The following is a 15,805-nucleotide window of genomic DNA, read 5'->3' as shown; positions in this document are numbered from 1 at the left end:
ATATTCATTATTTTTGTTGTTTGGAACATGACAGTCACATTAAAAAAAGGTTATTTTAGTTGCAGGTAGGTAGAGAAGATTCAGTCTTTTCACCTGCTGAAATACCTGTTCCTGCAAGGAAAAACACAATGTGAACGTGGCTGTTAGCCAAAACATTCTGTCTGAGCTAAGGAGAAAATATAATTTAAATGATTAAGAGATTTGGGTCTGGTGTCTCCCTCAAGTAATGCAAAAAAATGAGCGTGTGTTGTTTGAAACATCTGGTTTTGGAAAATACAGGGTTCCAGTTTTAAAGTAACTGTTGGTCTTTGTTGATTATTGGTTGTGTTTGTCTTAGCAATCCAAAGCTTTCCTTATCACTGGCTTTATCTGTTAAAACATGTCTTTTTTCCTTCCCCCACTTCCTTTTGCTTGCGCTTCTTCTGGCAGGTCAATGAGGTAAGGAAGACCTACTTTAAACTATGAGATACAAAGCTAACCCGTCCATTTTACATCACTAACCATTTCAGCATCATTAACCTGTCTGAGCCACGTTACATTATAGCTGCAAGTTGTTAAAACGTCACTGTAAAGCTTGTTGCACTGAACGGAATTTGCTGTAAAATAGTTACCTTAAAAATAGGAAGCACTGATATCCAGTCCTATTGACCATATTAATCTCATAAAATAGCTAAGGGAAAAGCTTTTTTTAATTCTTTTTTACCTGTATTAAAATACATGTGAGTATGGCTGTATCATTTGGAGTATTTGCATGTTAGTTTTTACTCTGTGGCTTTTTTTTTTTTTGCCTGGTTTCATTCTTAATGATGCGCCTACTGTCACGGTCTTGTTTTTCCAGCTACGCAGCTCCTTCAAGCAAGCTTTTGGTAAAAAGAAATCTCCCAAGTCAGCGTCTTCTCATTCAGATATTGAGGAGATGACTGATTCTTCATTACCCTCTTCACCAAAGCTACCGCACCATAACTCCACTGTTTCGACACCATTGCTGAGAGCTTCCCATTCCAATTCTCTGTAAGTGTTGGGGTTTTTTTAAATTTTTAAATAGAAAATGGAGTGAAAGGCATCTTGGTGCATTGGTAGAGGAAAAGGGAAGTATCATGCTTCGGAGAGATCCAGTGTTTTCCGTGCTAGCTTAGAGGACATCTCTAGACCACTTTACAGAAAAAAGCAGAGGCAAAATGTTTCTTACCCCAGCCAGTCCCTTGGTTCCTCCGTCTAAGAACTGCACAGCTGTATAAGCTCTACAAGAGTCTGACAGCTGTTCAGTTCCATGCACTGCTAAAACCAGCTGTTCACCACGAGGCCACAGCAGAAGACACAGTGAGCCAGATGGGATTGTCCTGTAGATCGGGGCTGGTCTGTTGCCGCCGATCAGTCCTACTCCCAAGCGTCACTTATATTATCCCCTGGAGAGGGGCTGTGTTTTGCCAAGTGCTTTGGGTAAAATCCTTAACCCTGGCAAAAGAATGAACAAAGATCACGCTTTCAACTGCTGCCTATTTTGAATGTTCTGTAGTAGAAGGAGGTCACAGGCAGAGGACAGAATAGTTGAATTTATGTATACAGTGAATTAAAGATATGTAAGGTGATTCCCAACCCAGTACCTTTGCATTAGTGTCCAGCAAGCCAAAATCATTGGATCATTGCTGTAGTATAATTTAATATCTCGTTGAGGTGCTCTCTCAGCAGAATATAGTGAGTATGAAGAATATTTATAGCCAGGGTGACCTTGGAGTGCAGAATTAATTGGATCTCTTGCTGTTAATGAAACAAGCCAGGCCAAGTCTGGGATTTTGTTTTCTCTGTCAGCTAAAGAGAGCACATATTGCACTAATCTGCAACGATGAGTTCCCAGTTAAGTTTATATATTCAGGTAATAGTAGGGATTTACCAGAAATCAAACAGCATGGTGCAGCGATACAGCTGAACTCCTCTAACGGCGTGTGCGTGCTGAATGGAGATGACCAGCTCCTCCTTTCTTCTGTACCTCCCCAGCCACCTGTGCCCATGCAGTGGCTCTGCTACTTCTCAGGCAACTCCACTGAGCCGACGCAACATGCTAAATTATGTGAATTTGACAGAAATGTGAATGGTTTTTCCCCCAGGTTGCTGGGTTGGCTTAGCTCACGGGCTCCGATCAGACTGTGATGGGCGCCAGGGCTGGTGTAAGCATGGGGGCATGACAGCAGCACAGCCCGGAGCAGGCTGGGGACGAGGAATGAGAAACAAATGTGTCCCTTGGGGAGTAGCAAGCTATAGTATAAGCTCATCTGTAGGACCAAACCATACCCTTCTGCCCATGTGTGTGAGAGAGAGATGTAGACCTGAAATTCAGGGCTTCTGCTCTACTGCTTAACTCATTTTATGTTTGTGGGAAGGTCACAGGCAATCTTGATGCTTCATTTTGGCCACCTGTGAAATAAAATTAAATTGCATTACCACACCGGTTTGAGTCTAAACTCAACATTTTAGAATGTGCTTGGAAAAATTTGTAGAACAGATTTTCTGTTAATTCTATCAGTAGCTTTGTCACTCGAGTAGGATAATAAATAAAGTTGTAAGAGGCAGTATTGTGAAACATAATTACCAGGCAGACTTACGACCTTGTAGACATCATGCAAAGCTTCCAGTGTGATTTCAGATCACATGCGTTTGAATAAGTACCCAGGCTTGAAGTTTTGCCCATCACTTGTTTTCACAAGAAGAAGAGAAAACAGTAGCAATAGTTTCCAGCCATATAATAACGATGAAATGTTAGTAGCAGAAGATAATCCCCCATGAATTTTTTTAAAGCTTCTCCAGCCTCTTGAACCTAACTCGGTGGGTTTCTGGTGACTACTGCAAATTGTGCCTTAGAAATGTAAGGCCAGAAAATCATCAAATGATGATCCCGTCTATCGTCAGTCGAAATGCTTTGTGCATGCGTCTCATCTTGACGTGAAAGCCAAAAGGCTAAACATGAGAAGAGAGTAACTATGCAAACTGAGGGAAAGTTAGAGCATGAGAAAAACTTGTGTATTTTGGCTTATTGGCCTTTCGGTGGGAAAACATCTCTCGTTAACCTGATTTAGGGAGAAACATTTTAAATTAAATCTCCCTCAAAGCATGCAGCTGTGTGGTTGATCTTCATATAGATACATTTACAAATGTGCTGAAGTGTTACTCACCCTGAATCTTTTTTTTGGGGAGGAGGGAAGAAAAACGCCACCAAAAATTTTTTAAGCATGAGTGCTTTAAAGCGAGCAGGAATTTATCACGCTTCAATAGGTGTAGAGTGCTAAAGCCCTCCAGAACAGTTCAGGGAAACCCAGCTGCGCACACCTGGTGAGCTTTAAATCTGTCTGTAAACTCATCAATCTCCAGCCAACTGCTGTTACTGCCTGCACCCCCTTAATTTATTTAGATTTTGGCTTTAGAAGTTTTCCTTTATGGCAACTGCCATGAAAAAAATGAAGACTATCCAATAGTAGGTGACTTCCAGAGTTCTGTTGCAGATGCTGATTAAAGAAAAACAACCCTCAGACATATTTATTTCACTAGTCTCTGATGTTTCCATGACCTATTTAGTATCTGATTTATGGTATCACTAATCCAATAAGCCAAAACTGTTGCCCGCTTGTCTCAGAATAAAAGGGGTTTTTCCCTCCTTTACTAATAAATGGTGGGGTAGCACCATCTGAAAAGTAACAAATGGTCTTGTTCAATATCTGGTTTTCAATCTTCTCCAGTATTTCTGAATGCACGGACAGTGAAGCTGAAACGGTCATGCAGTTACGCAATGAGCTGAGAGACAAGGAGATGAAGTTGACGGATATTCGTCTAGAAGCCCTTAGCTCCGCTCATCAGCTTGATCAGCTTCGGGAGGCGATGAACAGAATGCAGGTAAGAAATAACCACCCCAAACAGTGCAGTCTGTGTTGACGTGTTAAAGATTGGCCAACCTGCCACACAGTGAAGACCTGATAGAAGGTACATCTGAAGTTTTTGAATGCTTACTGAAAGTTATGTCTAGCATCGTGCGAGTGTTAAACCTCGTACCTTCATTAAAAGCTTGAACACGTGAATTCTGCTGCCCTCAACTCTGCAGCTGTAACTGTTTCAACCCTCGAAATCTGTGGGGAGGTCATTTTGTTGACTATCAGCAACCTCTTAAGATGTTCCCGTGCGCTCTGTCTTAAAGTAGCTGCATTTCAGTGGTTAGTGAATTCCCACACATTTATGTTTTCTAGGGTACTTGAAAAGTTTCATGGAAGGGATGTTGTAATAATTAAAATAATTACTTTATTAAAATAAATTTAAATATTATGAAAATGGCATTTGTGCTAAACTAGTATTTATTATTAAGTTACTTATGTTGTTCTCTTTTTAAGTGTACATTTTCACTCTGCCTTCTAATGCCTGACTTGTCTTTTCAAGAGTGAGATTGAAAAACTAAAAGCAGAAAATGATCGGCTGAAATCTGAAAACCACGGCAGCTGTAGCAGGGCTCAGTCTCAGGTTTCCATTTCATCCTCTCCAAGACATTCAGTGGGTCTCTCTCAACACAGTTTGAACCTCACGGAGTCAACCAGTCTCGGTGAGTTTAATGAGAAAGGCGGTGGGCAGGTTTTATCCTGCGCTTGGAAGATTTGGTTCAGTTAGCCATGGAAAAATGAAAGCATGAAAATTATTAACAGTTGAGGTGTGGAAATATGTCAGGAGCTGGCGTAAAGCCTTCTTTTAAAATGTCGTCATAGGCCTGCTACACCCTAGATCGGAGTTGTCCAATTATGACCTCAGCTGTGAAGAGTCATGTTTCAAGCCATTTAATGGTGTGCGTTTGCCAGGGGATATATCATAGGAAGGAAAATACAGAGTAACTGCCTAATAATTTTCAGTGACCTTCACTTTTTAAGTGATGCTGATACTTGGTAGGGAAGTCAGTAAACCTGGTTCTTAAGTTTTACCTCTGGGCTTGCGAAGCCCAGATGTGTTGTGTTTCACTACAATAGACGTGATGGCATAAACCACAATAGTCTTCCGTGTTATTAAGATACAGCTGTGAAGCTGTGGATGTTTTCTGTTCGCAGACATGCTGTTGGATGACACTGGAGATGGCTCTGCCCGGAAAGAAGGAGGCAGGCATGTCAAAATAGTTGTCAACTTTCAGGATGAGATGAAATGGAAGGAGGTGAGTTGTGTTTTATCCCCAGCTTTGAAATATAAGTGACTTTGGGATTCAAATCCAGTTTGTTTTGGAGGCTTTTATTTGCAGAAGATTTTAAAAATTTTCTCTGCAAAACAGTTCCTTGGTGTATCACTAGTGATTGGCAAGGCACTAAACCCCCACTTCCTTGGAAGTGCTGAGCCAACACCGCCAGTTCAGGGTGTCTCACGGACTCACCTGCAATAACTTTTTATTTTACAGTTTTTTGTTGGTGCCATCAGCGCTGGCCGTGAAGCATGTCAGTGACACAGGGCTGCTAGACTAAACCATGTGTCAGTGGTGTAGGTGTAGGCGATAACGTTACAATTTAAGCCTTTCAGTAGCATCTCTGAAAACCGGGCCGCTCTTCTGCCGTCAAGGAGGTTAGCAGACTAGACTGCGCTCTGGGGTAGCATCTGTTTAAGACTGACATGTTAAAAGCTGTGCAAAACTCTTGGGCCTTTAAATAACTAACAATAACTTCCATTTTAACTAACAATGGAAATTACCCAGTGTGTATATAGAAGGTGCACCGAAATGCTATAAGCACCAATATTCCGCAAGAACTTAAAGGATCCAGTCTGGAGATCTTATTGTTCTAGTTCAAGTTGTCCTCTCTGGTACGAGTTTCCCATTTTGAATGACATCTTTCAGAAGTTCTCCATTCTCAAGTAATTGAAAGAATCCTAAATACCCAAATAAATTTCAGATATTGTACAACTGCAGTCCCTCTCATGTGTGTAATTCGTGCATGAATGTACTACGCTACCTGAATGTATCTCTACGAAGCACTGCCCTTGCTATCTCACGTTATGAGTACCTGTAAAAGTGTAATTAAGAAATAATTTCATGTCTTTTGTTAAGGGATGGGAACAAAAATTTGAGTAATCAGAAATAAAATTGACTCAGCAGATCTTTCCATTAAACACCAATTTTGCATTCATAAATTACAGCCCTGGATAAGCAAATTAACCATAACACTAAACTGCTATTTCTATTGGACTCCGCTGTGCTCACAGTCAGTAAAGTTACCACGTTGAAAGGATTCCTTACGTTTTAGTTGAACTTGAAGCCTTATGATAGAAATTAGTTTTTCTTCAATGAATGTTTCACAGTGAGTGCAGCAATAGAAGAATAGAAAAATGAGGTGCATTCGGGGTTTTTTTATCTGCCTTAGAAATTGGAAACAAAATTATCAGCTCAAGTGCTGTGATATACCAAACATAACACGAGTCATATATACCCAGATATAAAAAAACTCTACATATAACTATATGTACATACAACCATGTATAATTTTGTTATAAATATTTAGATTTCTATGTCCATGGCAGCACTTCTAGAAGTAAATACGATAAACTTTGCAAATGCAACATATTTGATTGTGAAGTAATGGCAAAATGAACATGCTGTGAACTTTTCTGCCTAGAATTTTGCTAAGAGTCTGTCTTTTTGCTAAGCCGTGATCCCCTCAGAGGTTTCTTAATCGTTCCTGGATTGATTAATAAATACCTCTTACTTAACATCAGTACCGCTTAAGTATCCTTTAGATTTGTGATTCCAACACTGTGGAAAATGTTTCATAGAAAAGAAGGATTTCATATAGCGTTCAGAATTTTCCATGTAGAGTGGTAAAAGTGCACCATAATTTAAAAAAAAAATAAATAAATAAAAAAACCCCAGCATTTCAATTACGTTAGACAGACTTGTCTGATATGGTTAGGACTTACTTATTAACTTAAATCCACATTTTTTTGCTTGTAGGATTCAAGGCCTCGCACCTTCCTTATAGGCTGCATTGGAGTCAGTGGCAAGACCAAATGGGATGTTCTGGATGGGGTTGTAAGACGGTTGTTTAAGGTTAGTGAGTACAATCTGCTGCGTGCTTGAATTGTCCTATTGGGTTTTGATGGTACCAAGCAATATTTAACTTCTGTGATTATTACTATTATAGCATAGAACAAAGTCATGGAGATTTCAGTGCCGCCTAACTTCTGCGTCCTTTTTTCACCCTAGGAGTATATCATTCACGTGGATCCCGTGAGCCAGCTGGGGCTGAATTCAGACAGTGTTCTGGGCTACAGCATTGGAGAAATCAAACGCACTAATAGTGCAGAGACACCGGAGCTGTTGCCCTGTGGCTATCTAGTTGGAGAAAACAACACTATTTCAGTTACCATCAAAGGTAGTTATCCTTGGCCTGTCTGTTGGAGTTCTCACTAACTGCAGTTTTATCAAAGCTTGCTGTGTCAAGAAACTCAGAGGAGTAGAAACTTCTTATTGTGTTTCTTTTTCCCATCCCTGCCTTTTATTTACCAGTCGTCCTATTTTCATTTGATAAAGACAGCACCGGGAGTATGCTCGTCTATATAAATTCAGCAATTTTTCAACCTGCAACACTATGAATAATTACACCCACAGCAGTTTTCTCCACGTCTTGAACTGATGCCTGGAGTTGTCCTGGAGACCTGAACCATAAGGGACGTAGTGGAGTTGTCTGAGCAGCAAAGTACCTTCCAGATGAATTAAGCCTCAGAATGTCATTACCTCTTTTTTAACAGCTATATTTGTTATTCTCTTCATGCAGAGTGAAAAAATTCTTGATTTAGCTTGCTTGATTGGTCTCGCTGAAGAGTCCCTCCTTAGGCACCAGTAAGGAGGGATCCCAGAATTCATGGGACACCTTAAAATCTGGATTTTTTTTCGAAATGCATGGTTTTCAAAATTCTCGTAAATTTCATTATATCATACTGATAAGAATTTAATGCTTATTTCTCATATGGTTTCTCAGGGAACCATTTTTATATAAAAAATATACTATGAACCTTGATTTGAGGGACAAAACCCTCAACCGTTGCATTTTCAAGGTACATCAATTTGCTCAAAGTTACCCCAGTGAAATGTGGAGCATACATCTGCACACAGACAAGACAGTAGAGTGTTTGAGAGCATTGCCAAACACTCTGCAGCTCAACTTTGAAATTTGGCTGTGGCATTTGACTGAAAGTAGTTTGATTTTTTGAATATTGGTGGAAAAACTCAGTTACCTCCGGTAGCAAATCAGTGGGTAGGAAGACAAAATAAGCCATGAAATACCTCAGTTTACTGATTCTTGATGGGAACCCAGGGGATTCTGCTGCTTAGAAGACATTGTCCAATAGTAAATCCCAACTGAAGTCTTGCTCAGGGTCTGTAAAGCTGCAACCTGATTTTGTATTTAACTTGTGTTGGCTTGACTTGTACTTCGAAAGTTCATATGTGATATCAGTTTTCAATAAAATAGAAATGTGTTTAATAAATTTATAGAAAATCATGTACATATACCTTTGAGGTATAAAGCTGCCTATGTAAATATTTAATATTCCAAGTAACCATTGAGGTGCAAACGTTTCTCTGTGTGATCTGCCAACTTCCCTTTCTGCTGTTTATTTTGAAGCACTGTGTATTTTCCCCGAGCCAATTCTGCCTAAAGTGATCGCTGACATTGCGTAAATGCTTATCAGTAGGAGTTTTATGTTAGAAGAGATAACTATCAGCATACAGAGGAGTTTAATTACAAGCATTTGGGAAAGTAGGGGGAGTTGATGATAGCTAGGGTTTTTTTTTTTGTCTAATGATTCAAAAGTAAACAGGTAGTTTCTGGATGAACGCATACCGTACTTGGAGAAATACTGCAAAATGGATGGTTTATGTGTGAAAAATGTGACCTGGAATCATTTGTACGGCAACTTTCACAGGCCCTTAGACACTGTAGGATGCAGCTGAGTACTCTGAAGCCTGGGAGAGCTAAAGGAGGATCTGGGTGAAGCCCATAGGTCACCTGTGCACTTGTTTTAGCAGCTTTATATGTGCTCCTCTCAACCATGGAGGATACCACAGTGGGGAAGGGATTTATCTCTGAGGTGCGAAACAGCTTGGTCAGGTCAGCTGTAAATCTGTTGGGTTTAAGTGTTATTTTGGGGTTTTCTCCTACTTTTACTGGGCCCAGGTACATTCACAGGTCACATTTTTCAGCTCTCTGGTTTTACTGTTTGGCCATTCCAACTAATCTTGATTTGTTCAAACTCCATTAACAGGATTGCTTTGCAGCATGACAACTACCTAGCACAGAAACCAACCCCTTTTAAAAATGCAGGTAATTTGGATAAAAATTGGGAATCCCTCTAAATGAGGAATCTTTTCCTGTTGCAGGTATCTGTGAGAACAGTTTGGACGGTCTGGTGTTTGAATCACTGATCCCTAAGCCTATACTGCAGCGTTACGTCTCTCTCCTGATGGAACATAGACGTATTATCTTATCTGGCCCCAGTGGCACTGGTAAAACATACCTAGCTAACCGTCTGTCTGAGTATATGGTCCTTAGAGAGGGCAGGGAGCTGGCCGATGGCATTATTGCAACCTTCAATGTGGACCATAAATCCAGTAAGGTAAGGAAATGTAAATCATCCTTGCACAATCAATGCTACCGTATATAAAAAGTGAGACTCCTCCCTTATTAATCCCTCAAAAGCTGATTTTAAACTTACCTTTCTTAGAGCGTTACGTTATTCCGAAAGGGAATAATATTTAAGATTTTCAAAACTGCAGATTCACCTGATTATGGGCCTGAAATAGCAGGCTTCCAGGTGTACATTTAAACACCTAAAGGTGTCGTGATACTCAAGTGGTTAGGAGCCTGAGAATGGCTGAGGAAGTTAAACACCTGCATAAAATTCCCAGCAAGTTAAGCAATCGCTATTGCATGTAGGCATTTTCCCAAAAACCCTCAAATGCATCTCTAGGCTGTCAGGAGTTTCTGCAGCTGCAAGTATCGGCAGTGGTAATCTGCATGTGCTGGGTTTGGAGTGACTGTTGTCCAGACACATTCCTGTGCCAGATGTCTCTGCTTTTTTATGCGCTGCTGGTTTTGCTGAATGTAACTGCAGTGAAATGTCTAGGTTAAAGGGAAAAAAAAAAAAAAAAAAGCTGTATATTTGATGGCCTTAGGCACATTTTCCTCTGGAGGGAAGGGATGGTTGAAATTGTGGTTGTAGGCCACTGGTATAATTTGAGACACGCTATGGAATAAATGTTTTAAAGCTGCTGAGAGCATTTCAACCACACCTACCCACCTGGCAGCAGCCCCGCAAGCTCATCCTTCTTTCACGGCGTTACTGAAGGCATCTGAATTTGGCCTCTGCTGGGGGATGTTTTATTTCAGATTAATTTTATTGCTGTATTTCAATAGACACGTATCTGCAAGAAGATATAACACACCTAGCTGGGATGCAGTATTTGGTTTGGTGTATGGAGAGTTGCATAGGTTCCTGAAAAGGAAGCAAAATACATTTCAGATCCCTGAGTGTCAGATTAGGGCAGCATGAATGAAAAAACACAAACCAAGCAAGAACATCCTACCCACCCTTTAGGCCCTTATCTCACACGGTATTTCTGAGATAGTCTTTGAATCTTCAGCATAACCTACAAAAGAGAAAGAAACCCCTGCTATTCTGTTTTCTCAAGGAAAATGTGTGCATTTGTAAGATGGCAGGCTCCTTTGCTTTAGATTTCATGACAGAGCCAGTAGCTTCTTTATCTTAACTGGATTTTCAAGGAATATGATGAAAACTCTTTTTTTTTTTTTTTTTTTTAATTCCTTCTTCTTTTCTTTATATATGCTTTGCAGGAACTCCGCCAATACCTGTCCAACCTAGCAGACCAGTGTAACAGTGAAAATAATGCTGTGGATATGCCTCTTGTAATAATTTTGGATAATCTGCATCATGTTAGCTCCCTAGGAGAGATCTTTAATGGACTTCTAAACTGCAAGTACCACAAATGGTAAAGACATAATATTAGAACCCATTCCAAATTTCAGTACCGCAGTCAGACCACCAACGTTGCAAAATGTGATCACGAAACCAAACTCCGGATTAAACCGGACTGAGCTGGCCAGACCGTCCGTGTTGTGGACAGCACTTCAGAGGCTTTTTTTAATTCATAAAATGATCAGTTCCTCTGAAATCAGTAATAAAAAAAGTAGTAGAGGGTTTGGGTAATTTGCATTGACTTCATGCAGTAAATCTTCAGTACTAAAACCCCATTTGTAGTGAAAGTTTCTGCTTTGAGATTTCTGGTTTTCTCTCAGAATTTGGTGTTCTCGGAAGTCAGATTCTCAAGAGAGAATTTGGTTATAAGTAACTACAACATCCTTCTTTGACAAAAGAGGTTTAACTAACCTTTTTTGGCATTGAGATCATACTAAAAAGTTGTTTTTCAAAATTTACAGCTATGATTTATTTGATTTTTTTTCCCACAGTCCATATATCATTGGTACAATGAACCAAGCCACCTCCTCAACACCTAATCTTCAACTTCACCATAATTTCAGGTACTGTTTGTTCATGTTTCTTATTTATGTTTGTGGGCTGGCAAAGGAGTAATGGCGACTGAGTCATCTGAAATTGTTCTTATCAGCTGAAATAGCAACCTGAGAGAGAAATACCATTTGCTACTGGTTGCTGCCCTAACATGTGCAGCTTTGTTACGATGCTGGTATTAAAGTAACCACGGTTCATAAAGCTTTTCCTTTTCAGGGGATTGTTCAGATATTTGGTCCTCTAACAAATTTTAAATAAGATAAAAGGCAAAGCAGGTACTGAATGAGAAATAAGCTGAAACAATGCACAGTACAAATTGTTTCATCTCATGAACTCGTCATTCCAAAATAATTTTTGCTGTGTAACATTTGGGACTGGGATAACCCATTCTCATCATGATAATAATCTAGAAATAATAACAGAAATTTAGCCCAGAATAGGTCTGTTTAGTAGCATGAAAGAGAAATAATGGACATTTCTGCTGTTCTCCCGTAGATGGGTGCTATGTGCTAACCACACTGAGCCGGTCAAAGGCTTTCTTGGCCGTTTCTTGAGAAGAAAACTAATTGAAACAGAGATCAGCGGCAGGATGAGAAATGCAGAGCTGGTTAAAATTATCGATTGGATTCCCAAGGTCTGGCAACACCTGAACAAATTCTTGGAGGCTCACAGCTCCTCTGATGTTACTATTGGTAAGTGCTCTGGCCATATGCCCAGGCTTATGTAAATGTATGTATTTTATTTCCTCATATGTCAGGTGCATCCTTGTACGTTTCCTTGGGCTATGTCAGGTAAAAAGGGTTTCTTTAAAGCCCTGCTTTTAGATGGCAGTGTACTCTGAGGCAAAGTACAAGAAGATTCTAAACTTCTGGGTGTTTCACTTTCTCTAAGAAAAAAGGACTCCTTTCTAAGTCCTGGATACAAACTGTGTTCTGAAATTTGGTTAATTGTTTTCACCTCGAAAGCTATGATTTTTCAAGTTGATTCAGAGGGGTTTTGAGCTCTCAGGAAGCGCAGTTCACCAGATAGCTCCATACGCCCTCTCATCCTTGGCTTCTTTCTCCACAGAAGTGGAAGTTGTTGCTTGATCCTGTTTCGGGGCATGTCATGGTCATGATTTGCGTGTAATACCTGAATTTCCCTTTCCAGGTCCACGGCTCTTCCTCTCCTGTCCGATAGATGTAGATGGTTCTAGAGTTTGGTTTACTGACTTGTGGAACTACTCCATCATCCCCTATCTTCTGGAGGCAGTTAGAGAAGGGCTACAGGTGAGCAGGCAAAAGTGAAAAAATCAGAGGTCCTGAGTGGTATCTATTCAAAAAGCAACACAGCATCGGACAAAACTGAATAATGGCAACATTTGCTATACATACAACTTTGCACGCTGAATACCTGCACGTCTGTGAAAATGTAGCCTAAATTGTTATTAATTTGAGGCAGAATTATTGTCTTCAAACAGTTTTGAAATACAGAATGAAAGGACTAAAAGTCCAGGTTAGTTTGGTTTTTTTTTTTAAAGGTGTTTAGATGCCAAACCGCTGATGTTTTCAGCGCAGGGAGTTCGACGCCCAAGTGTCTTTCAATAATCTGTTCCAGAAGCACACCTTAAAATTGTACTGTGCATCTGAAAAACATGTTTGTGGTCATTAACTTAGTTCTGCAGGATTTTCCTTTGTAAATCAAGTCTTTCAACAGAGGAGGAACAAAGCTGTATATGGAAAGAAACGTATTAATGAGTGACAGGATCAGCATCAGTGACATTTTGATTACTTCTCAGTCTACAGGAGGAATTTTTTAGTAGATTCCTTCATAATTCTTTCAGAGGCTGTAGTGAAATAATCATTGATTGCCTGTACTTAGTAACTGAGTCATACTCTAGCAATTTGGATAGTTCTAACCATTACCACACAATTCTTGGCATCACTATGACAATAAAGCACATTGGAATCGGGAGAAGGGTTCAGTAGAGGATTGCTGTTGACTTGCCATGCAACTATGGAAAAAATGATCTGCATTTTTATTCTTCAGTCCTCTGTTCACAGAATAAGCGTGGCAGCACAACATCTGAAAGACAGTTTTGGAGATAGCATAATCAAATATCAGTCAGTTCTGGGCATTGCATGCGTGAAAGCTAAACACGAGATCACGCGTGGAAATAAAAAGGTGGATCACAGTGAAAGTCTAGAAGACTAAAAGGGGTTAAAGGTAGATGGAGAACAGGAAATTATGGCAATGCATTGGGAGCCTGGGTTTTGGTAAGAGGATAAATGCCATTTTGAGGGCATAAACTATAATTATATCTGACAGAGGTAGGAAGAGAATAGTACTTCTGTATGTAAAAAGACTTACTAGAAAAATAAAGTGGAAAGGGTTCAGAAAAGAGCAGTGGGTATCATTAAGATACAGGAAGTACTATTCAGTGAGAGATATGGGAAGCTCAAACTATTTCGTTTATTCAAGAGGAAGCTATAATATTACTTGGTCTATGGGAGTCTTCTGGTTTAGTCTTGCAGGGAAAAAATTCTAGTAGATGTTTGACAAGTTTGAACTAGAAAAATTCAAACTATAAGCAAGACGTGGCTTGTTATTACTCAGAATAATTAATAGTGATGAAATTTTACTTACAGAAGTAATAAGTTCTCCATCACATATGTCTTTGCGTCCGAAGTCTTTCTGAAACATGAAATAACTCCAAGTGTGAGCTCCATGGAGCACCAGTTGTGTTGCAGAATGGTTCCTTCATGTTTGTGAAAAATAGTTCTCTCCATTCTGCTGCTGCTTTTAGGGCTCACCATTGCAGTGTTTGTCAGGATGCCTTGCCATTAAGATATGTGAAAAAAGTGGGAGAGGTTTCTTTTGGAGAATATTGGGATTTTGTTTTGACTTGCTTGTGTGTTATGTTTCGCTTCTTTTCTACGCAATACCCTTTCTGTATTAGGGGTTCAGCTCTCATCTTGCGTGGGAGTAGTTTGCAGAGAATGGAGAAAACATGAAGATGCACTGGTCTGAGTACTTGAAGAAGTACTAAAAAAAAAGTAAAAAAGGGATTTTACATTGTCCAGTTAACAACTAGCTTGGGTTTCATTTGTGATCTATACGGCAGAGATTTATAGATATTAACAGAGAGAGGACAACCCTGCCATAGAAAACAGCTTTTCCTAATGTATCCTTACAATTCTATGAAATACATGAATTCTTCGACAAGTTTGGTCAGAATTGCGCAAACTGTGTTTTGCCATTTGAAATGTGTCGGTGCCTGGAGAGCTCATTTTCTTTGAGGCGATTGTGTTAAGCTCTTAGATATGGGGAGCATGGTAGGTCCTAAAATACAACACACACAGAACAACTTCACTAGAAATAGAACAGGAGAACCATTTATCATAAAACTTGCTATAAAGGAAGGTAGTGGGAGCCCATAATCTTTGTAAGCTGAAGTAAGTGACAGGAGAGTGTGTGGCTTTGTTTCATCCTGGAGAGAACTGCTACGCACAGTGATGCTTGGGCCCCTTGTGCTGTGTTTGGAAGCTCTCCTACCAGCTGATCAGTAGGTGTGGAAAGCATTGAAAAACCAGTAACAGAAATGAAGAGAAAGAACAACAATTAACAAAACCATCTTTTTGCTCTCTTGTTTTGCCTGATATCTGCATCTTTCCTTAGGTTATTTGAATGGCTTGCACTCCAAGTGGAAGGATTTCATTTACTCTGTGCTGTAGATTCTGTATCCACTTCAGTGCCACTCCCCCAAACACCATTAATTCATTCCCATTTAAATAATGTCTCAATTTACTCTAGAATTTCTCTTTTGTTGAGTCTGTAGATAACAGTAAGACTTGAGTACTTGAAGAGTAGCCAGAGTTGTGCTAATTAACATGCTAATGCTAGAAATGTGTGTTTCATTTTGGGATCTTTTCTGTCCCCCACACCCACAAAGGCTCCTCCAAGAACACATCTTCCCTCATGAAATTGCCTGCCAGAAAGGAAGGGTGGACTGCTGATTTCACTCTGATCTCTGCAGATCTAAAAGAAACTATTTTTATATATCTGCTTCTCATTTGGAGAACTATTTTGGGTCAATGACAAGCAAGCCAAGAGTCCTTACAATAATTGCTCCCATTGGAGCTGAGATTTTTTCTTCTTCAAAACAGGGACGTGACAATTAGAGGGTTATGTAAAACCCCAGTTCTTCCTGCTTGGTGTATCGATACAGGCTGCAGCGCCAGCAAAAAGAGGACTCAAAATCCCTGCGGCTTCCTGCCACTGT

General features: G+C 39.9%; 1 protein-coding gene across 3 annotated transcripts in view; it reads left to right on the top strand.

Annotated features, from left to right (window-relative positions):
* The window catches only part of NAV2 (neuron navigator 2), a 233,064-nt gene that overhangs the window by 212,738 nt on the left and 4,521 nt on the right, over positions 1-15,805 (top strand). For all 3 annotated transcript variants that reach the window (XM_075094971.1, XM_075094973.1, XM_075094974.1), the window contains 11 exons: positions 839-1,011; positions 3,729-3,882; positions 4,417-4,576; positions 5,070-5,170; positions 6,950-7,045; positions 7,202-7,370; positions 9,377-9,612; positions 10,851-11,005; positions 11,484-11,555; positions 12,040-12,236; positions 12,694-12,812. In XM_075094971.1, the coding sequence (XP_074951072.1) occupies positions 839-1,011; positions 3,729-3,882; positions 4,417-4,576; positions 5,070-5,170; positions 6,950-7,045; positions 7,202-7,370; positions 9,377-9,612; positions 10,851-11,005; positions 11,484-11,555; positions 12,040-12,236; positions 12,694-12,812 (1,632 nt within the window). The remainder of the gene's footprint in view (positions 1-838; positions 1,012-3,728; positions 3,883-4,416; positions 4,577-5,069; positions 5,171-6,949; positions 7,046-7,201; positions 7,371-9,376; positions 9,613-10,850; positions 11,006-11,483; positions 11,556-12,039; positions 12,237-12,693; positions 12,813-15,805) is intronic.

This window comes from Phalacrocorax aristotelis, chromosome 5, assembly GCF_949628215.1.
Source record: "Phalacrocorax aristotelis chromosome 5, bGulAri2.1, whole genome shotgun sequence".
NCBI classification, from domain to species: domain Eukaryota; kingdom Metazoa; phylum Chordata; class Aves; order Suliformes; family Phalacrocoracidae; genus Phalacrocorax; species Phalacrocorax aristotelis.
The sequence above is the reverse complement of the archived record's forward strand: the minus strand, read 5'-3'. Positions and strand labels throughout refer to the sequence as shown.